Below are 22,392 nucleotides of genomic sequence, written 5' to 3' on the forward strand. Positions count from 1 at the left end.
AAGGTATCTCAAACTTTGTATAGCCAAAACACAATTTTGATCCTTGCTCCTAATCCCTAGCAACACCAAAACAAAACAAACACACCAAAAATCCCTAGATTCAACTAGATCTTGCCATTTCAGTAAATGACACCATAATTTGTACAGTGGCTCAAAGCCATAAACCTAGGCATGCTTGATTCATATCCTATATCCCCTGAATTCAACTCAATAATAAATAGTATGGTTTCTACTTTGAAAAGGTGTCTCAAAACCATCTACCTCTCTATACCTCCACTTTACCCCCCGGATCCAAACAACTACACTCTCTCTCCTGAACAAACCACAAAACCCTAATTATTCCCCCTGCTTTCAATTGCTCTCCATAAAGTATTCTCTAACCAGAGTGATCTTTTTAAAATGTAAATCAAGTCGTGTCATAGCCTTGCTTAAAGTTCTTTATTGGCCTCTAGCTGTACTTGGAATAAAATCTGCAGACCTACTTGGTTCCCCATCTTCCCAGCCTCATCTCAGTGCATATGTCAGGTCTAATATGTCAGCATAATATATACATTATCTGCTCTTTCATGGCCACTTCACCTTATAGATTGCCTGTGATGGGGTAGATGCATGTTTAATTCAGGGGCAAAGTTACAGCAAGCACCCTTGGCCACTTATCTAGAATCACACTGTTCAAATCAGTTTTATCAGTAATAATAAAAAAAATATGAGATTTGATTTTAATTTGTCCAACTTCTGCAATCATCTCTCAACTGGTTCTGAATGTGGGAGAGAAAGAAAGCAGTGCAATTTGTCTCCTGAAACCTATTATATAAACTTTATTATACCTCATAGTGCCTAGTATAATGACTGAAACTTATTGAATTGAATTCAATCAACGTAAGATAGATGATGCTAAAATAATACTATATTACAGTATGAATCAAAATATAGATGCTTCTATATTGAAAAATACAGATGAAAACTATAGTGAAAAATATAGATCCTTCAAATTATTTGCTTTTCAGTTTTAATCATTTAATAGCATTGATTTAAAACTTGTTTTTCAGCATGGTACAATATATGGTATACTTATTTTATACTTTTCCTCATACATGAGATAGGAATCATAATGGCCCCATTATCTCACATGGTTGCTCAGAGGATTAAGAGATATAGCTACCACTCTGAACATGCTAAATGAATGACATATATTTCTTGCTGAGTCAGCGTGGCTTCCTTTCTCAACAGCATGAATTTGTGCAGAATGAGTAGAAAAATTAAACCAGAAGAGAATTGCTAGGATAAGTTATAAAGAAACATATCCAGTGACCTAGATCATGTTTCCCAAATTGTGTTTTGTGGATCACTAGTTGTGAAAAATATTAATGGGTTTCTAGGGGTAGTGGTGGGAGAGGGCTCTAAAGAATCCTTTCATGAAGAAAAGTATTTAACCCTGTGTTTCCCCAATATATATGACCATGGAAATCTTTTTTGCCCTCAAGATTATTATTCAGAATTAGTTTCCATAGAGATTAGGATATTATGATTGAGGGGAGTAGGCAGAATATCTGGTGGCAACTTCTAGATTTATTAGAATATTCTGGTGAATTTGGCATAGCATTAAGTCAAAAAATTGTGAATGCCTTGCTTTTCCTATCCTTATCCCTAGACCATAGATCTACCACGTCATCTAACAAATTCCTATTCAAATGTAAGTTCAGTTTGAGTACTCCCTTCCAAAAATAGTTTCACTGCCCTTCACCCAACCATACTCACTGAATTTATTCAGATACATCTATTGACCATTAATTATGTATGAAGTATTGTTCTAGGTGCTGGGACTGAGCATTTAATTAAACATCATCATCATCATCACCATCATACAACACAGTTCTCCTCATGGAACATCCATTCAAATCGGGAAGAAAGACACTGAACAAATCAACACATAAATACTAATTCAGGAGTGAAAAATGCTATAAAGGAAAAATAGCATAAAGGCGATAGAAATTAAAGTGGTGGTTACTTTATATTCAGTGGTCAGAGAAGGCTTCTCTCAGAAGGGTGGCATCTGAATAATGACCTAAAGAAAGAAAGATAATGAGCCATGAAGTCTCAGGGAGAAAGGCACTCCAGACAAGTGAATGATGAGTACAAAATTCCTAAAGCAGGAACTGTTTGGCTTATCTGAGGTAATGCAGGCAAGATGGCATGGACAGCATAAAGTAAGCTAGGCAGAGAATGGAAGGAGAGAGATCAGGAGACTAAGTAGAGTCAAATTATTTAGGACATTGTATGCTTTTACACTGAGCAAGAGGGGAAAACATTGGAAGGTCAGCCAGGTGAATTGACATGATCTAATTTATAAAACTCTCCCGATTTGCAAAAGGACAATAAGGGCACAACATTCAATGCCAGGAACAGGGTAAGAGGCTTTTTCAAAAGTTCAGGCAAGAGATATTAATAGCTTATATGAGAGTGACAGAGAAGAGATGGTAAGAGAGTCCTGAGTCAAGAAATATTTTGAAAGGAAAACTAGAGGACAATTTTTAAACTTTTTGATCTCAGGACCCTTTTGCATCCTTAAAAATTATTGAGAATACTAAAAAGGTTTTATTCATGAGGGTCATGTCCATAAGTACTTAATATATTAAAAACTAAAACTGAGATACTTTTAAAACCTAAGAATATACAAGTGCACATTTCATTAGCTATAAGAGCTATGATACCACGGCACATCATAGTACAATGATGAAAAACTCCACGCACACAAACAAGAGTGAAAAAGACAAAATGTCTTTGTATTACTATGAAAATAGTTTTGACCTCACAGACCTTCTAAAAGGGTCTTGGAAACTATCAGGGAGTCCTGAACCACACCTTAGGAATTGCTGGTCTATAGGGTTTTCTGAAGAATTGGAGGTGGGGATGTGAGAGAAAGAAAAGAAACAAGGATGGCGTCAAGTCTTTTAGCCTGGGCTGCCATTAACTGAAATACAAACTTTAGTGCTACCCATGTTAAAGTTAAAATGCTCTTTAGACAATCAATTAAGATTTAGAGGAGGTGGCTGGATATGGGCCTGGAGTTGAGGAAAGTAGTCAAGGCTGGAAATATAAATTTAGGAGTAATCAGCATACAGATAGCACTTAAAGCTCTGGAACTGGATGTGAGTACATAGGGAGGGAGTGTAGATTGAAAAAAGAGGTCTGAGAATGATCCCTGGGGCATTTAATCAATGAGTTCCATCAGTGAAATTCCAAACATCTGTTTAGAGCATAGTCTCCCTCCACTGATTAAATGTTATTTTATGCATCTTCATAATCAAATCTCCTCTTATGACACCCAGCATATAGTAAGCACTGAACTATATTTATTGAATTAATGAATAAATAAAGTAACAGGGTAGTCTGTGGTACTTTCATAGCTACATTTCACGATATTAGAACAGACAAGGTTAGGAAACTGAAGTGATTAGTTTCAGATTTATACATCAGGTATACTATTCTTCATGTGGTCAAATAGGTTTCCATGAATTTATAGGCAGCGGTAACTGGGGGCTTTTAACTTTACCCAGTGTGAGTCAGTAACAAGTGACCTAACAGGAGATATGAGAGTAGAATTCAAATTGTGGCCTGCCACTTAAGACATTTAGGCAATAATACCAACTCTACTTTCTGGACTTATTTATTTATTTATTTATTTATTTAAAATTTTAGTTAATATTCAGTGCAATATTGGTTTCAGGAGTAGAATTCAGTGATTCATTACTTACATACAACACCCAGTGTTCCTCATAACATGTGACCTCCTTAATACCCATCACCCATCTAGCCCATCTCCCACCACCTCCCTCCATCAACCCTCAATTTGTTCTCTATCATTACAAATCTCTTGTGGTTTCTCTCCTTCTCTCCTTTGTCCCCTCCCCTTCCTATATGTTCATCTATTTTGTTTCTTAAATTCCACCTATGGGTGAAATCATATGGTATTTGTCTTTCTCTGACTGCCTTATTTTGCTTAGCATAATACATTCTAGTTCCATCCACTTTATTGCAAGTGGCAAGATTTCATTCTTTTTGATGGCTGAGTAATATTCTTTGTATATATATGCCTGTCTTCTTTATCCATTCATCAGTTGATGGACATTTTGGCTTTCGCCATAGTTTGGCTGTTGTTGATAATACTGCTATAAACATTGGGGTGCATGTACCCAATTGTCCAATTGCTGAATCATAAGGTATCTGCATTGTTAATTTTTTGAGGAACCTCCATACTATTCTCCAGAATGACTGCATCAGTTTACATTCCCACTAGCAGTGCAAAAGGATTCCCCTCTCTCTGCATCCTTGCCAAAACATGATGTTTATTGTGTTGTTAATTTTATCCATTCTGACAGGTGTGAGGTGGTATCTCATCGTGATTTTGATTTGTATTTCTCTCATGTTGAGTGATGTCGAGCATCTTTTCATGTGTCTATTAGACATCTAAATATCTTCTTTGGAAAAGTGTCTATTCATGTCTTCTGCCCATTTCTTAACTGGGTTGTTTTTTGGGTAATGAGTTTGAGAAATTCTTTATAGATTTTGGACACTAACCCTTATATGATGTTATTTGCAAATATCTTTTCCTATTCTATAGGCTAACTTTTAGCTTTATTGTTTCCTTCACTGTGCAGAAGCTTTTTATCTTGATGAAGTCCTAATAGTTCATGTTTGCTTTCGTTTCCCTTGCCTCCAGAGACACATCTAGTAAGAAGTTGCTCCAGCCAAGTTCAAAGAGGTTGCTGCCTCATGTTCTCCTCTAGGATATTGATGGTTTCCTGTGTCACATTTAGGTCTTCAATCCATTTTGAACTGATTTTTGTGTATAGTATAAGAAAGTGGTCCAGTTTCATCCTTCTGCATGTTACTGCCCAATTTTCCAACACTATTTGTTGAAGAGACTGTCTTTTTTCCTTTGGGTATTCTTTCCTACGTTGTCTCAGAATAGTTGACCAGATATTTGTGGGTCCATTTCTGGGTTTTCTATTCTGTTCCATTGATCTATGTGTCTGTTTTTGTGCTAAAACCATACTGTCTTGATGACTACAGCTTTGTAATATAGCCTGAAATCCGGAATCATGATGATTCCAGTTTTGTTTTCTTTTTCAGGATTGCTTTGGCTGTTTGGTGTGTTTTGTGGTTCCATACAAATTTTTAGAATTGTTTATTCTAGCTCTGTGAAGAATGCTGGTGGTATTTGATAGGGATTGCATTAAATGTGTAGATTGCTTTGGGTAGTATAGACATTTTAACAATGTTTGTTCTTACAATCCATGAGGATGGAATGTCTTCCCATTTCTTTATGTCCTCTTCAATTTCTTTCATACGTCTTCTATAGTTTTCAGAGTAAAGATCTTTTACCTCTTTAGTTATGTCTATTCCTAGGTATATTGTTTTTGGTGTAACTGTAAATGGGATTGAATTCCTTGATTTGTTTTTCTGCTGCTTCATTACTGGCATTTTATTTTTAAGATAATTTTTCCCAGAGAATTTTTCATCTATGTATTCTTATTCAGACTGCCTAGAGATGCTTAGAGAAACACATGTCAAATAATGGAATCCACTGAGATTTTTATGTATGTGGAAGAAAAACCCTGAATAACACAAAAGAAAGATCCCATTTAATAAGGGCTGTCACTGTCAATGGTATTCTGGGTACAAAATTCAAGGATTACATTTCTTGCTTAGAAAAAGAGATGAAAATTATTTTTTACATGTAGAAAATATCAATAGCAAATAATTCCTTGTTTTTCTGATAGATAATGAAGGATTTCACCAAAAGAACATAAACAAAAATGAATAATATTCCACTGGTGTATGAATGGCATGACCTTCATATAGAATGATGGTGATTTCAGTCATTAATAGAAGATGCAGTTCATAGAGGATGCTTTCTAGATTCTGGCTTTTTCCTCTCCTGCATTAGGTCAGGCTGACCCAACACTGTGCCAATTTATCTTCATTGGCTTCTCTCACATGCCAAATTTTAGGAGTTTATACTTCCTATTGCTCTCTTATCCGGAACTCTTAGGAATGAAATTCTGGAGTCAGTGATTACCCCATATTTAGCCAGTATCATCCTAGATAGATTCAAATGATTTGGGAAACTTTAAAAGTCTCCCACTTACATTTGTTAAAGTCCAAAGTTGCTATCATCTCATTTGTGAATGAGACCATAGGAGTAAGAAGATTGTCTGTCAAAGGCTGTATTTCAAATGTGGGCAAACATGATTTAACCACCACTGTAATAACAATTTGGGTTGCTATATGGTTTTACAATTTATACCACACTGTGGCACATTTTATCCGGTTTGAGTTTTACTAGGTAATCACATGAGGCAAATATCACTGACTTTACTGACAAACTGAGGTCATAAAGGTTACATAAGAGGCAGGTATGTGACAGAAGCATGATTAAAATTTAATTCCCATAAAAAGTCATATCCGAGAAAAATTTTATATATGATTCCATGAGTTTCATAGACCATCTACAGCCTATCCAAAAATACTGGGTTAAAAATTCTTGCCTTTAGAGATATTGATTTAATTGGTCTGGGATTAGGACCAGATATTTTTTTAAAAGATCCCAGGAAATTCTAATTTGTCAAGGCCTACTGGCCAATTGTTGGGGTCACTAAATTCTTTTTCATTTTTTTCCCTTTCCAAATTGTTATTTCTTTCATCTAAGATTATTTTCTGTATTTTCTTATCTTTCTGCCTTTAACCTTCTTTCACTTAGCTTTGGTGGCAAGACTCCAAATTATTGAATACAGTCTTCTTTGTTTCCCAATTTTGGGGTAAAACCGTTGCTATCTATGTTTCTGCTCTTCTTCCTTTTTCCAATCTATTATTCTCCTTTTAAACTTCATCAAGTCTCTGGAATATCAATATTCCACCTTTATCATTTTCTCCACAATGAACTAATTAACATTAATAGACTACTGGATTTAGGACACCAGAGCTCTTCCAGTCAGTGGCTTTGTAACACTGGGAATTATTCGACCTTCTTAATCTCGGCCCCAATCAGTAAAATAAAGAAAAAAAGCGCCTATCTTGTAGGGTTTTTATAAGAAATAAATGAACACACACACAATAATAAAAATAAATGGCTCAATACTCAACAATAAAAAAAAATTTTAAAGATTATTTCTTTGAAGGTCTTTTTATTCTTTATCTATTTTTGTGGCAACCCAATACAATCTTCTGTACTCTGAGTTATATGCCTTTGCTTTTTACATACCCACTCTTATTTCTAATTTTACAATTTAGCATATGTATTGTATAACCCCCAGTGCCCAGTAAAATGTTATTTTAGATTTGGCAGGAATTTTATGTAACCCCATAATGTAAGGGAGAGACACTATGGCTTATTATTAAATTAATTTATTACTACCTCATTAAACACACAAAAAATAAAGAAGAATATCTGAAATATTTAATTCCTTGAGGTTGATATATCACCTGATTTAAAGAGTCCATCATAAGCAGGAATTCAGAAGCAGCTCATCTTTCTTTTTTTTTTTTTTTAGGTTTTCTTTTTCAATATATGAAATTTATTGTCAAACTGGTTTCCATACAGCACCCAGTGCTCATCCCAAAAGGTGCCCTCCTCAGTACCCATCACCCACCCTCCCCTCCCTCCCACCCCCCATCAACCCTCAGTTTGTTCTCAGTTTTTAAGAGTCTTATGCTTTGGCTCTCTTCCACTCTAACCTCTTTTTTTTTCCTTCCCCTCCCCCATGGGTTTCTGTTAAGTTTCTCAGGATCCTGAGAAGCTCATCTTTCTCTAAATTATCTATCTCCCTTAGTCTCTTGTGAGAACTGGACCCTTGACTTTTTCTTTTCTTTATCCCTAGGCCTGTTTGCTTCTTTTTGATAGGGTCCCTCCTTATCTACAGAAGAATGCAGCCTAAAGTAATTTCATTCTGTTGAATTCTACTTAGGATGGGATTTAAATTATGTGGTAGGATCTGGACAATACCAGGAACCCCTCAAGACGATCAGAACTTTCATATTGATCAGGTTGACTTCTTGTTAGCATCTACCTATGTTCATTAAAATGTTATAATGTTCAATATTAAGTACATGCTTGGATGATCTCAGTACTATTGTACTAAGTCTCTTTTTCTGCCTCCACCTACAGCCACTTCTCAAATACCCTCCTCTGTAATTTTACACTTGATGTGTGTTATAAAACAGGAGAAAGAAAGGGAAAAACCCATCAGGCTAAAACCACCACCAAGAGCACAGCTCAAGAATCCAGTGCTCTAACAGTTAATGCTTTATCTAACATGTTTCTTGCATCCAGCAATGCCAAGAGTGTTTGTATTAGGAAGCTAATTACATTTATTTTTTTTTAATTTTTTTTTAACGTTTATTTATTTTTGAGACAGAGAGAGACAGAGCATGAACGGGGGAGGGTCAGAGAGAGGGAAACACAGAATCTGAAACAGGCTCCAGGCTCTGAGCTGTCAGCACAGAGCCCAACGCGGGGCTCGAACTCACGGACCGTGAGATCATGACCTGAGCCAAAGTTGGCCGCTTAACCGACTGAGCCACCCAGGCGCCCCGGAAGCTAATTACATTTAGTCAGTCCTCCCATTATGAAATTTAACATTTTAGTCCCCATCACTCATCTCCCAAATCAACTTTTAGTTTCCTCTTTCTCATTCTCTACAACCAAGTTTAATTTCTTGCATCAAAAATAAAAGAAAAACTATTTCATCAATTTTGCCCTTCCTTCAACATACTGCCATACTACTTTCTTTCCTTTTACAAGCAAATTATTCAAAAGATTAATCTGCAGTCAATGTACTGCTTTTCCCAACTCTTCAACTCTCCATATCATAAGCTTCTACCTTCTCCACTTGAAGGAAATTGTATTCTTGAAGGCCTTTGCCCTCAAAATCACCAAATAAAGTGACATTTTGATCTCCCTTACCTTATCACCCTATAAGTTTTGACAATGTTGACTAATCTCTTCTTCAACTTTCTTTTCTCTTTTTATGTTCATGATAATGTTTGGCCTTTTCTCTTTTATATCTCTCAGCGCTCCTTCTCTCTTTTGCTAAGGCCTTTTTCCTGAAGTGTATGTGAAGAAGTTACTTAAACTTCCTGGTTCTCAATTTTCTCATCTACAAAATTAAAATAATAATATCAATTCCAAAAATTTATGAAAATTAAATTATATTATGTGCTCAACAAATATTATATTCCTTAAGTGTAAACATTTCCCAGCATTCTGTCTTTGGTACTATCTCCCTTCACCAGCAAATTCTATAAATGACTATAAAATCTTTACCCTAAACTCCTACCTCTCTCACCAGAACTCTACTCCACTATTTCCAATTTGCATATCATGTCCAACATTCAACACATTTACAAAACCAAATTTCTCATCCTTCTCCCTCACCAAAATGAACTTCTGGTCAAGTCTTTCCTATATCTATAAATATCATTCCAAAATCCCAGCCGACTGGGTTCAAGTCATTAGTCATCTCTGACTCCCTTAGATCTAATCCATCTCTCCGTACACTAATGCTTTGTCCAAATTGTCTTTTGCATCAAATACTAAGAAAAAAGATAAAACATCATAATCAAGTCATATTTATCCCAGAAATGCAAAGTTGAATTAACATTAGTAAATAAAGAATGTGACTTATCACATTGATGGAACAAAAGAAAAAAATTATATGATTATATAAATATATACAGAAAAAAAGAAAATATCAATACCTTTTTATGTTATAAACTCTCAGGAAAATAGGAGTATAAGGGTACATACAAAAAACTTATAGTTGATATTATGTTTAATACTGAATTCTTTCCATTAAAGTTAGAGAACAAGACAAGGACTTTTAGTTTTACCACTTCTACATCATTGCATTGTAGTCACAGCAGTAAGAAAAAGAAAAAGAAGGTATAAAGACTAGAAAAGAAGTAAAACCATCATTATTCTCGATAACAGAAAAAACTCTAAGAAATTAAAAAGAAACTACTATAACTTTTAAATGAAATTATCCAGGTGGTAGGATACAAGGATAAAATAAAATTCAATTGCATTTCTATGTACCAACACAATTGGAAAGTGAAAGTAATAAACAATACTAAAGCATTAAATCAACTCAATGAAGACAAGAAAGTCTTTTTCTGAGTAGGAAACTAATGCATCTCAACTCCTACCTCACACCATACAATAACAATTTGAGATGAATCATAGAACTAAATGTAAAAGCAATAACCAGAAATCTTCTGTAAAAAATATAGGTGCACATATTCACTACCTGGACAAGACCCAAAAAACACTAGCCATGAAAGACGACAATTGATAAATTGGATGTCACCAAAATTAAAACATTCTGTTCACCACATTCACCATTAAAAATATTTAGGTAAATCACAGACTGAGGAAAAATATTTGCAGTGCATAAACCTGACAAAGGACTCATATCTTTAGGAATTACAAGACAATTTATAAATAATTACTACAACCAGAAATTTAAACAACTCCATTAAAAAAAACTTGAATAGGTGCTCCTCAAAAGATCTAAGAATGATCAATAACCACAGGAAAAGGTGCTCAATATTATTAGTTACAAGAAAAATGCAAATTAAAACTATAATGAGAAATCTTTTCACACCCATAAGAATGATTAAAGTAAAAAAAATTTAAAAGTCTAATACACCAAAAGTCTGAGAGATGTGGAGAAACTAAAATTCTCACACCTTTCTCTTGTGATTATAAAATGGAACAACTACTCTGAAAAGTTCTTGGGAAGTTTCTTATAAAGTTATTTACTCATCTACTTTATGACCCAACAATTCCACTCTTTGGTATGTATACAAAAACATATGTCCATAAAAGGATTTGAATGTGAGTATTCATAGCACATTCGTTCAAAATATCAAACAGCAGGAAAACAACACAAGTATCAATCAACAGGAAAATGGATAAACAAATTGTACTATATTAATCCAAGAGAATACTACTCAGCAATAAAGGAACAATATGAGTGAATCCCAAAAACATTATGTTGAGTTAAAAAAGTCAGACATTGACATACACAAAACACACACACACTGGAGGATTCCATTTATGTAAAGTCCAAGAATAGACAATTCTAATCTATGGCAATAATAATCAGAAAGAAGTTATTTTCGGGGCACTTGGATGGCTCAGTTGGTTAAGGAACCAACTTCGACTCAGGTCATGATCTCTTGCTGTGAGTTTAAAGCCCCATGTCAGTCTGTGCTGACAGCTCAGAGCCTAGAGCCTGCTTGGGATTCTGTGTCTCCATCGCTCTCTGCCCCTCCCCCACTCACACTCTGTGTCTCTCTGTCTCTCAAACATGAATAAACATTAAAAAAGAAAGAAAGAAAGAAGTTGCTTTCAAGGAGGGAATGGGGGTAGTTGATTGAAAAGGGGCATGAAGCAACTTTCAGGGATGATGACAATGTTTTAATATCTTGCTTTGAGTGGTGATTACACCTACATATGCAATGGTCAAAATTCATTAAATTTTGTTTTATTCTTCAGTTGGGGAGAAAAAAAAGATGCTTCACCAAGAAAACATTTTAAAAGAAGAAAAGTTATTGCAAGAAGCATGTAATTAGTAGAAAGAAGAAAACTTGGTGTGTCAACAGACTTACCTAAAATTTTTTTCAACGGCAATATTTTTTCAAGTGTTTTGAAGTCCTTTTTTTGAGTTTCAAAATAATTTTATTTTCAAATATAAGTAAATAAACCCACCCTTGTGAATTCATTTAAATAGAAAAACTCAGCCTTGTGGGTCAATATAGTGGAGAAAAACAAAGAATAACCAGTAGCATATAAATATTTCAGTGTCTGTTAATTGAAAATAGAATGCTTCATCATCTGGACATTTTTAAGACATGAAAGAGCCCAAAGAGGCAAAGGTAAAAAGATCAAACACAAGATGCAGAACTAACAGCTGTGACTTAGTGGGTTAATAAATATGCTGAATAAGTCAAACTCAACAAAGCACTGCAAGTTGGTAGCTTCCAAGTAATTAACACACCAACCAGAAACACATGCAATGTGTAATCAGACCTACCTCATTTTAACAGCAAGGACTCTTTGGTTACAATGGATATTCTCCACTAATAGGTAGTTATGGAAAGTATGTTAGGTAAAGGCATGCATGAAGCAAAGGGGAAGTAACCTAACTTGCTCTATCTAAGCAGTCTTTGTTTGCAGTGAATGAGATGAAAGTTCTGTTTTCATTTCTATCTATTCTATCATTTCTATTTATTCTTTCTCATTCTTCTTACAATAAGATTGAATACATCTACTACTAACACCTGGGCAAATAAATGTAAATTCATGGATAACAGTTGTATTTATACTTTTGTTTCCAAGGCTCATCAACAGTTTCAAGAGTGAAATGATCATTTCAACCATGTTATTAATTTCTAATTAGTAAATAAAAAAACGTATTTGAATACTACCACAAGTCATTCTAACTTCACATTTCCTACATTTCCACACATAAAGCCAGAATTAGCAGACACTTTAGAGGATTAAATCTGTGATCAAAATATAGGCTCTTATATAAGCTAACCAATAATTATCTTTTCTTTGAAACAGTTAACTCTTGACAATGTTCCATCTCTGATACACCTGTGACTTGTCAGAGCACACCAGGGAGTCTGTTACACTGTCCATCTAGCTATCCCCCATCCATGCCCTCTAGTCTCCAAACCCTTTCTTGAAATCATGTGTCTGACCTATACTCCCTCATAATTACCTCCACTTGAATCTTCTACTTACTGCTCTCTGCCATGAATATGGAGCCCAGAAGATCAGAAGAAATAAGAAAAACACCAAAGTCTTTGAGACAAAAGTAAGAGTAGTCCAAGTGAGGTTATATTATTTTCCAACTATACACCTTAGCTGCTACTGTTCTATTACATACATACTTTCAGGCTGCACTGGTTCAAATTTAAATACCATCATCATTGGTTTCCTGAATTTCTCACTTCATTTTTTTTCCTTCCTAAATCATCATTATAACATCTAAGAAAGGAAGGTAGAATCAGTTGCCTTCATAAACATTTAATAATGGACAGATCCAAGGAATAGAGTCAAAAGGAATTTCTGGCTTTCATACTACCAATACTTTTTTTCAGTTTACCTAAAATAAACTAAAATAGAATAGAGAATGCAAAGAAAGATTTACAGAGTAAGATCCCTTAGAATTGGTTAGATTACAAATATGTAGACAGAAAATCTGCTTTTTATTCACTGAGTGGCTAAATGCATTTACATTAGATAGTTTATGCTGATGTAAAAATAAATGTGTTTAGTAATGGATGTTAACATATATATAAGATAATCTCCTACCTAAGTAATTAAAAATGCTGAAAATGTAATGGCTGCACAATAACACTAGAAACACCTTCATATAATGAGAGAACAAGTGAAGATAAATGTGACATTTAGCATCTAAATCTGGCTTTAATGAGGTTTATGTCTTGAAGCAAATGAAGTAGATCAAATTTTTCTGGAAGAAAAGAAGGGATCTTTGAAGACACCTCCTCTTCCACACAGTTGGACACTGTGAAATGTTACCTTGCCAAAATGAACTGGTAAGTTCCATCCTCATACAGATGTTGTACAACCTCAAGAAGATTTTTCTAACCTCTGAGCAGGAGGAGACAACTATTATACTGAAGGAAAAAAAAGGAACTTGCATCAGTTGTACAATTAGCCCCTTTGTAGTGTCAACAGCTTTATTCATAACACAATATCACATTCCCTTGAAATTAATGATGGTTAAATGAAACTATTTATATGAAAGTGTTCTATAAATATAGTGAATATTTAAGGTCAAAATGCTATTTATTGATGAGGATGATTATAATGAAAATAAACTAAAATAAATCATCCTGAAGAAGGTAAGATATTAAGCAAATCATTGCTCATTTAGACCAAAACAGTCTTAAAAAGAGACATTTGTCTTGCAAATTGGCTCAAAGGATTTGCTCATACTATATATCTAAGTGGATGGTGAATGGCATTGATTGGATCCAAAGTCCCCCTCTCTTGGATTTTATGAGGCCCATTCAGAATGAGCCAGGTTGAGAACACCACCAATTCCATGTTCTGAGTCCATCTGTTGGCAAAAATATAATGCAAACAGCTTTATAAGTGCTATTTTCAATGAAATATCACAGAACAGCTTGTCCCAATGATATTTCTAAAGCTTGCCTGCAAACCGCCTACTGGAAAATCCAACTGAAAGAGAAGAGGGAAGAGAAAGAAACCCATACGTACAAGTGACAGAAATGAAAAAAGGACAAAAGGTAGAGAGAGACAAGCTAGAGAAAAGTGAGCACTGGAGAAAAATAAGGTGCAATGAGGGGTGCAATATTAAACATGGACAAAAGGAGGGGCGCCTGGGTGGCTTAGTTGGTTAAGTGTCTGACTTCAGCTCAAGTAATGATCTCGCAGTTTGTGAGTTCAAGCCCTGCATCAGGCTCTGTGCTGACAGCTCAGAGCCTGGAGCCTGCTTTGGATTCTGTGTCTCCCTCTCTCTCTGCCCCTCCTCCTCTCACACTCTGTCTCTCTCTCTTTCAAAAATAAATAAATATTAAAAGAAATTTTTTAAACAAGGACAAAAGGCAACCACAAGGAATAGAGAATTTAAAGAAAATATATCAAAACAACTTAGGTTGGAAGATGGAGAGGTGATCACAAATAATGCAGCATGTCGAGAGAAGTGAAGACAAAAGGAGCATGAAAACCCAGAAAACATGTAATAGTTTAATAATTGGAGCATAATTATTAAAATGTAGTGAGAGAAAAGTGATATGAAATAGTCAATTTTCTAAGTTTCACTTGTTTTTTCACGTGATATATAAATTCATTTTTCCAAAAGCTAGTATGGATTTCAGTATCTGTCATCAACTCCAAGGTTAGGAAACATCCTCTTCCAAGTCTCTTCTTTTAATCTAAAAATCTATTTGCATATCATAAAATAGTCCAACCACTGCAATATAAGCAGTATACATGCAATGATTCCAAAACAAAATACACTACTGCAGGTGATATCATCTGGGCACTTACCTGGGGTCGAATAACTTTTACAATATTTTTGAGGGCAGTGTCAGGGGATGGAGGTGAGCAGTCGGGTGTTGGGCCTGTTGAGCTGTTTCTATGGTTACTACTTCCTGGAGCAGTAATTGCTACCTCAGATGCATTATCTGTGAATAAAAATAGAACTGCCATAAACCTTATCACTCAGTTTACCTTTTAAGACTTGAAATTACTTTAGTGAACATGAATTGAGAATTCAGCTTAAAACTGGCATCAATTACAAGATCATAATGAGGAATATGCATAGCAGTATATTTTAAAGATAATGTTTACTGAATGCTTTACTTTCTTTTGGAATGGTAAATATCATACCCTGTAGTATTATTCCAAAAAGGAAGAGTATTATTATTCAATTCATGATAGATACCCAACACAGCTATTAAGACTGCGTTTACTATACAAAGGGCAAAACTTCACCTTAACTAAAAACAATATGATTTTTTTATATGATTGGGCTAACTTTTCCCCATAATCTTTCATATGGGTATTGATATTTATTAAAGTGGAAGTTTCATATCTTCCTGAGTCATAAAACCCAAATTCAAGCCTCCTGAAAGCACGTCCCCCAGAAATCCCTCAAACTATAGAGAACCATCCCGGTGAATTAAAATTGAGGAAAAACTGACATGTGTGAACAATGGTTTTACAATGTAGACTAACACAAAACAATCACACCCAGATAAACACATCTTCTATAATCAAGCTAATCGAATGAAATTTCAAAAATCTAAATTATTTCTCTCTTTTGCTCAGTATGAGGGTCAAAGGAAAAATAAAGTGATGACTTTAAAATCAGCAACATGCATAAAACTCTCTTCTTAAATTTTTATCAAAACAAAATTAAAAAAAAGATGCAGTTTTAGAATGTTTAAAACACTTGGAAAAGGATGGGAAAGTTCCAAAAATAACTCTTGGTAGCACATAGAAGTTATATTATTTTAACAACAATTTGACAATCCTCTATAGCTTTGTTTGGAAAATGTTGCAAGCTCAAATCTAAAACAAATTACTTCCTTGTTATGTTTTTAATTAGTTCCCAATAAGTTTCTGTTCTAGACAGCTGAATTGATGCAAAGACTGAGACTGTCAATTCTTTAAGGACCTGCAAGGTTTTGTATTCTATGGCCATTGCCTACAGTCCCAAGTAAAAAGTAGTAAGTTATGAAGATGCCTCTTGCTCATAAAAAGTGAGGGGATGAAAACTCTACCCACATAAAAACATAATTCAGTTTCACTGGGGAGTCCAGACATAGGCTTATGAAACAAAAATATATAAGTGTGATATATTGAATTGAATAGATCATTTATTAAATAAGTCTTAACAGTGTCCAGAGCTTACTCTTGACTCAGGTTTAATGGATAAGGTGAGATCTGAATTAGCATCTCAAGAAACACAGAGTTCCAAAAGACAGTAATATGGGGTGGTCTTCTGACTAGGATATAATTGGTATGAGTAACTACTGAAACAGAGACAAAATATCAGTCAGCAAGACAATGAAAAGAAGTCCTGATTCTCTCCAATTTGTCCCTCCCTTTCATTCATTCAACCATACATCTAAAATCATTTATTTGGGGGCAACTATGTACCAGGTATTATGTTATGTTCTAAGGATAAATGGAAAAGAGCCTCTAGGCAGAGGGTAGAGGGTAGGGAAAGATAGGTGGAGCACAGAGGACTTTTAGGGCAGTAAAACTATTCTGTATGGTATGATAACAGTGGATACATGTCATTATACATTTGCCTAAACCCATCAAGAGTGAATCTTAGCATAAACTATGGACATTGGATGATAATGATGGGTCAATGTAGATTCACTGATTGTAACAAATGTACCAGTATGGTGGGTCATGTCCATAGTGGGGGAAGCTGTGCTTGTGTGGGGGCAGGGTACAAGAGAAACCTCGATACCCGATGCTCAATTTTTCTACAAACCTAAAACTGCTTTGAAAAATTAAGTTTAATAAAATGTTTAAAAATCCATGCCCTTAAGAAGTATACAGTCAAATGTGATATCAGAATTGTAGACAAAGTATAATGCCATATAACTTGAGATTTTATAACAGATAAATGAAGCTTAATGAAAAAACAAGGGAGGAGCAATCATCAGACTGGCTGGGAAGGAAGAGGCTGTGAAAGGCTTCAGTTTTCAGGCAAGAAAGCTGGGACAGATCATAAAATACAAGGGCATGGAGATAAAAAGAGAATAGATAAAGATATTGTTTTATGTTAGGAAGAAGCTGGAGATAAGTTTAAATAAGTAAAAGGAAGTTTTGTTGGTATATAGTGTATATTTAATTCTGAAGTGATATAGTAATAATAATAGCTAATGTTTACTGAACTCCAGTGAAATAATGTTAGAGTCTTTATTTTCATTATTTATTCTCTCTTTTGTATATTCATTGTTGTCTTTCTGTGTTGCATTCTGAATAGTTTTTTATACTCATTTTCCAGTTTATTAGCTCTTTTTCGGCAATGTCGAGTCTCCTATCAAACTATTTTCTTAATTTCACTGATACTTCACATTTCTAAAATTTCTGTTTGGTTCTTTTTCAAATATGCAATATCACCATTTGGCATTTTTCAGTTTCCTAACAATTTCTTTTTTTTTAATTTTTTTTTTTACATTTATATATTTTTGAGAGACAGAGACAGATCATGAAGAGGGGAGGAGCAGAGAAAGAGGGAGACACAGAATCTGAAGCAGGCTCCAGGCTCCGAGCTGTCAGCACAGAGCCTGACATGGGGCTTGAACTCACAAATTGCAAGATCATGACCTAGGCCGAAGTCGGATGCTTAACTGACTGAGCCATCCAGGAGCCCCTAGTTTCCTGACAATTTCAAGCTTGTTTTTATTTAGTGGAAAATAGCAAGCAATTATTGTTGTTGTTGTTAATCTGTGCCTGATAATTCCAATACCTGAAGTCTTCATGGATCTGTTTCTGTATCTCTGGCTCTCACTCATGGTATTTCATTCCATTATCTGTCTCATCTTCAATTCTGTGCTATTTGCTACTCAACTTTTGTTAGCACAAGATAAACAACACTAAATCCAATTCTTTGCTTTTTAGCAAATGCTACTATAAAAAATCATACAAACTTACATTCTAATACCAGATACTGAGGTCTGTGGAAAACTTGTCTGCTCAATGTTGGACAATTTATTTAACCTCTCTGGACTTCAGTTTTCTTAACTTTAAAAATGAAAATGATTAATAACTGTCTAGAAGAAAGTTATTGTTTATGTGTGCAGATAAAATGAGAGAATACATATGAAAAGTAAATAGCATGCTATCAGGCACATAGCATGGGTTTTATTTTTCCCTATGAAGCCAAATATCAAAGAATAAAATAAAACATAGAAGAGGAAAGAAAATTTAGAAAGAAAAGCAAAAAAAAAAAAATTAAACACTAATGCTTTACAGATAATACATCTAGAGTAAAGACTGTGACTACTTGGGTAGATTTTGAGACCAATATCTGTTAGCTATTAACACAAATTGGTAGAGACAGAATTTAATTCCAGGGATAAGAGATAATCCCTTGAGGAATGATTCACTGCAAGGGCTGGTCCTGGTGACTACCCTTGTGTCAAAGTCAGAAAAATTGAGGCGTTTTTCATGCAGACTATAAGGCAAAAGCTTTTTAATGTTTCTTATAAGTAATTTAATACATAGTACAAGACAGTGGGTAATCAAGTACTAAATTATTTAGAAAAGACTATAAATGTCTCCATCTTCTGCATCCACAATCTGTACCATTACACTGATAATTTGATTTCACAGTACCTTGTATTGTTCATTATCTCTTTCAGACTAGGCTATATTTTTGCAGACACTTATATTTTCCTTAAACCCTCCATGGCTCTTAGATTAATGCCTTTAAAAATACTAAATGAAATAAAGTGAATAAAGCAAAACCTGTGTGTCAATGGCAACCATCAAAAATGCCCTTGATTAAATGGAGAAAGGTGATCTGGCTTTTGTAATTCCACAGCCTTTGTTTTGGAGAAAATCCAAATGAGAAGCATAATTTATATATCCTTTATTATATAATTTATAAAAATACCAATTATCCAGTGGAATTTGCAAAATGACAGCCTGTATCCAAGACAGTTTTACATGGTCAACCTACTTTTACACCTGCAGCTACAAAACATTGCTGATGAAAAGGAAATGAGGTGTGTAAAAACGGCTTAGAGAAAATTACTAAACATACCTGCAATTTCAAATTGAAATAAGAGACCTATCTTTTAGTCAGTTTCTCTCACTACACATAGATTAGCATTATGACTGTCCACGTTCTCTAAAATAACAAGCTTAGAAAAAGTCTTCTAACTTACTTGAACTTTTATTTTTTTTAATTATAATTTTTTTTAATGTTTATTTATTTTTGAGAGAGATAGAGACAGAATGTGAGTAGGCTGGAGCAGAGAGAGGGAGGCACAGAATCTGAAGCAGGCTCCAGGCTCTTAGCTGTCAGCACAGAGCCTAATGCGGGGCTTGAACTCACGAGCGGTGAGATCATGACCTGAGCCGAAGTTGGACGCTCAACCAACTGAGCCACCTAGGCGCCCCAAGCTTTTAGAAGTATTCTGTGAATATGAAATAATTCATGTACAATGTTACAGAATAGAATTTAACATCATTCACTAGCGTGTACTGAGCAGTTAAAGCACAGGAACCATGCTAATTGGTATGTAGCCGACAAACAGAACTGAGATTACTTCTGGCTGGGAATTCAAGAAAAGTGTCATGGCAGAGGTCTCTGACAGATTAGTAAAATTCATACATGAAGAGATGAGAGAGAAGGGCATTCCAGAGTTGGAAGTATGATGAGTAAAAGGTAGAGAGATAGAAAAGAATTAGGCACATTTGTGGAAGGAATAAAGAAGAGTTCAGTTTGAATAGGATATTCATGGAGGAAATACCAAGAAATGGAAGGGTCATAAACAACACACCTGAGCTTTGAAATCAGACGAACCTAACCTGAAATCCTGCCATATTCTTTAATGGAAGTATAACTGACATACAATATCCCATTAGTATTTGGTGTACATCAAAGTGATTGAATATTTTTACATATTATGAAATGATCCTCACAGTAAGTATAGTTACCAACTATCACCATACATTTTTATCAATTCATCTACAGACACACAACCCAAGGGTTGTTTCCATATCTTGGCTATTGTAAATAATGCTACAATGAACATAGGGGTGCATATATCCATTTGAATTGGTGTTTTCATTTTCTTTGTACAAATATCCTGAAGTGGAATTGCTGGCTTCCATGACAGTTCTATTTTTAATTTTTTGAGGAACTTTGCGAGGTATTGTTTTCCATAGTGGCTGCATTAATTGATCCACATCTTGCAACATTTGTTATTTTTTGTCTTTTTAATAATAGCCAATCTGACTGGTGTGATATGAGTATTGCTACGCCAGCTTTCTTTTTGTTTCAATGCCTTCACTTTCAGTCTATGTGTGCCTTCAGATCTGAAGTGCATCTCTTGTAGGCAGCATATAGATGGGTATTTTTTTTTAACCTTCAGACACCTTATGTCTTTTGATTGGAACATTTAGTCCATTAACATTTGAAGTATTCATTGATAGATGAGTACTTGTTGATATTTTGTTAATTGTTAATTGTTTTCAGATTGTTTTTGAAACAATTTTTCTTTTTTCTGGTCTCCTACCTTGTGATTTGGTGGTTTTCTTTAGTGTTATGTTTAGGTTTCTTTATTTTTTTTTTTGTATCCATTGTAGGTTTTGGTTTGTGGTTACCATAAGGTACTAGCATGTGTGCATGTATGTGTGCGTGCACATATGTGTGTGTGTGTGTGTGTGTGTGTGTGTAGTCTATTTTAAGCTGAGAGTTGCTTAAACACATTCTATAAGCACTACATTTCTGCTTTTCACCTCTCCCCAACATTTTACGTTTTGACATCATATTTTACATCTTTTATTTTGTGTATCCCTTAGCTACTCAATGTACTTGTAGTTGATTTTGCTATTTTTGTCTTTTAATTTTCATACTAGATTTTTAAGTGGTTATATATATTTGCCTTGACCAATGAGATTTTTTTCTTTTATATATTTTCTTATTTCTAATTAGGGCCTTTTCTTTTCTGATTAAAGAAGACCCTTTAACATTTCTTGTAGGACTGGTTTAGTGGTGATGAACTCCCTTAGTTTTTGCTTGTCTGGGATGTGATACAGTAAGACTAAGGTGTCAGTGAGAACAACAAACTATGGCTAGCTTCAACAATTTCGAAGACTGGATCCTTGAGCTATGGAGCCACCAAGCCAACCCCGGGCTTCTTATGCCTAGAATGTTATATGAGAGAGCAATATGTTCTATGGTGTTAAAGCCATAATTATTTTGGATATCTGTAACAGCAGTCAAATTTATATCCTAACTAATGCATGGGGCAAGAGAGCTATCAGTGAGGGAGTAGACTGTCTTAGCAGGGTAAACATTTGCTATCTTGTTTTCATCTGATGCCAGTGAAATTTATATTTGATTATGACATTGTATAAGGGAAGGTAATCATTATTGTTTTAATTAAAAAATGGTAAAAATCCTAACTAACAAAGGGGAAAATTACCAATAAGTCAATGAAACCAGAAAAATAAGAAAAAAGAATAAAAGAGAAAAAATAAACTAAAATAAATAAGAAACATAAAATGAAAGTAATAAAATCAAGTATGTCAGTTGTGGACATCAGTTCTTATGGAAAGAATTATCCCCCAACAAAAACAGAGATGGCTGCAATTTAATGTCAGCTGGGTCTGTGGTTTCATCTCAGGTTTGACCGGGAACAGTTGGCTTCACTCACATGGTTGTTGGCAGCACTGGATTTTCATGAACTGTTGGGCTGAGAGCCTTATTTTCTCTCTGGCTATTGACTAGAAGCTTCCCTGTTCCTTGCCATGTGGGTCTCTCTACAGAGGCTCACAATGGGACAATGGCTTGCATCGGAGTGAGTAAGCCAGAGAGCAAGAGAAAACTAGCAAGACAGAAGCCAGAGCTCTTTTGTAACCTGATCTTGGAAGTGACACCTATTATTTTTGCCATCTTCTACTCATTAGAAACAAGTCACTAGGTCCAGTCCACATATCGGGGGTAGGAATTGCACAAGGGCATAAATATCAGTAGGTGAGATAATTAGGAGTTATCTTAGAGACTTAATATCACAGTCCTGCAGGAAAAAGCTACTCTCAAACTACTGATGGCAACAGAAATGGAT

General features: G+C 34.8%; 1 protein-coding gene across 13 annotated transcripts in view; it reads right to left on the reverse strand.

Moving 5' to 3' along the window:
* The window catches only part of ANKS1B (ankyrin repeat and sterile alpha motif domain containing 1B), a 1,063,758-nt gene that overhangs the window by 622,301 nt on the left and 419,065 nt on the right, over window positions 1-22,392 (reverse strand). For all 13 annotated transcript variants that reach the window (XM_027071024.2, XM_027071022.2, XM_053226641.1 and 10 more), the window contains exon 11: window positions 15,113-15,249. In XM_027071024.2, coding sequence (XP_026926825.1) covers window positions 15,113-15,249 — 137 coding nt within the window. The remainder of the gene's footprint in view (window positions 1-15,112; window positions 15,250-22,392) is intronic.

The sequence above is a fragment of the Acinonyx jubatus genome, chromosome B4 (genome assembly GCF_027475565.1).
Source record: "Acinonyx jubatus isolate Ajub_Pintada_27869175 chromosome B4, VMU_Ajub_asm_v1.0, whole genome shotgun sequence".
NCBI lineage: Eukaryota > Metazoa > Chordata > Mammalia > Carnivora > Felidae > Acinonyx > Acinonyx jubatus.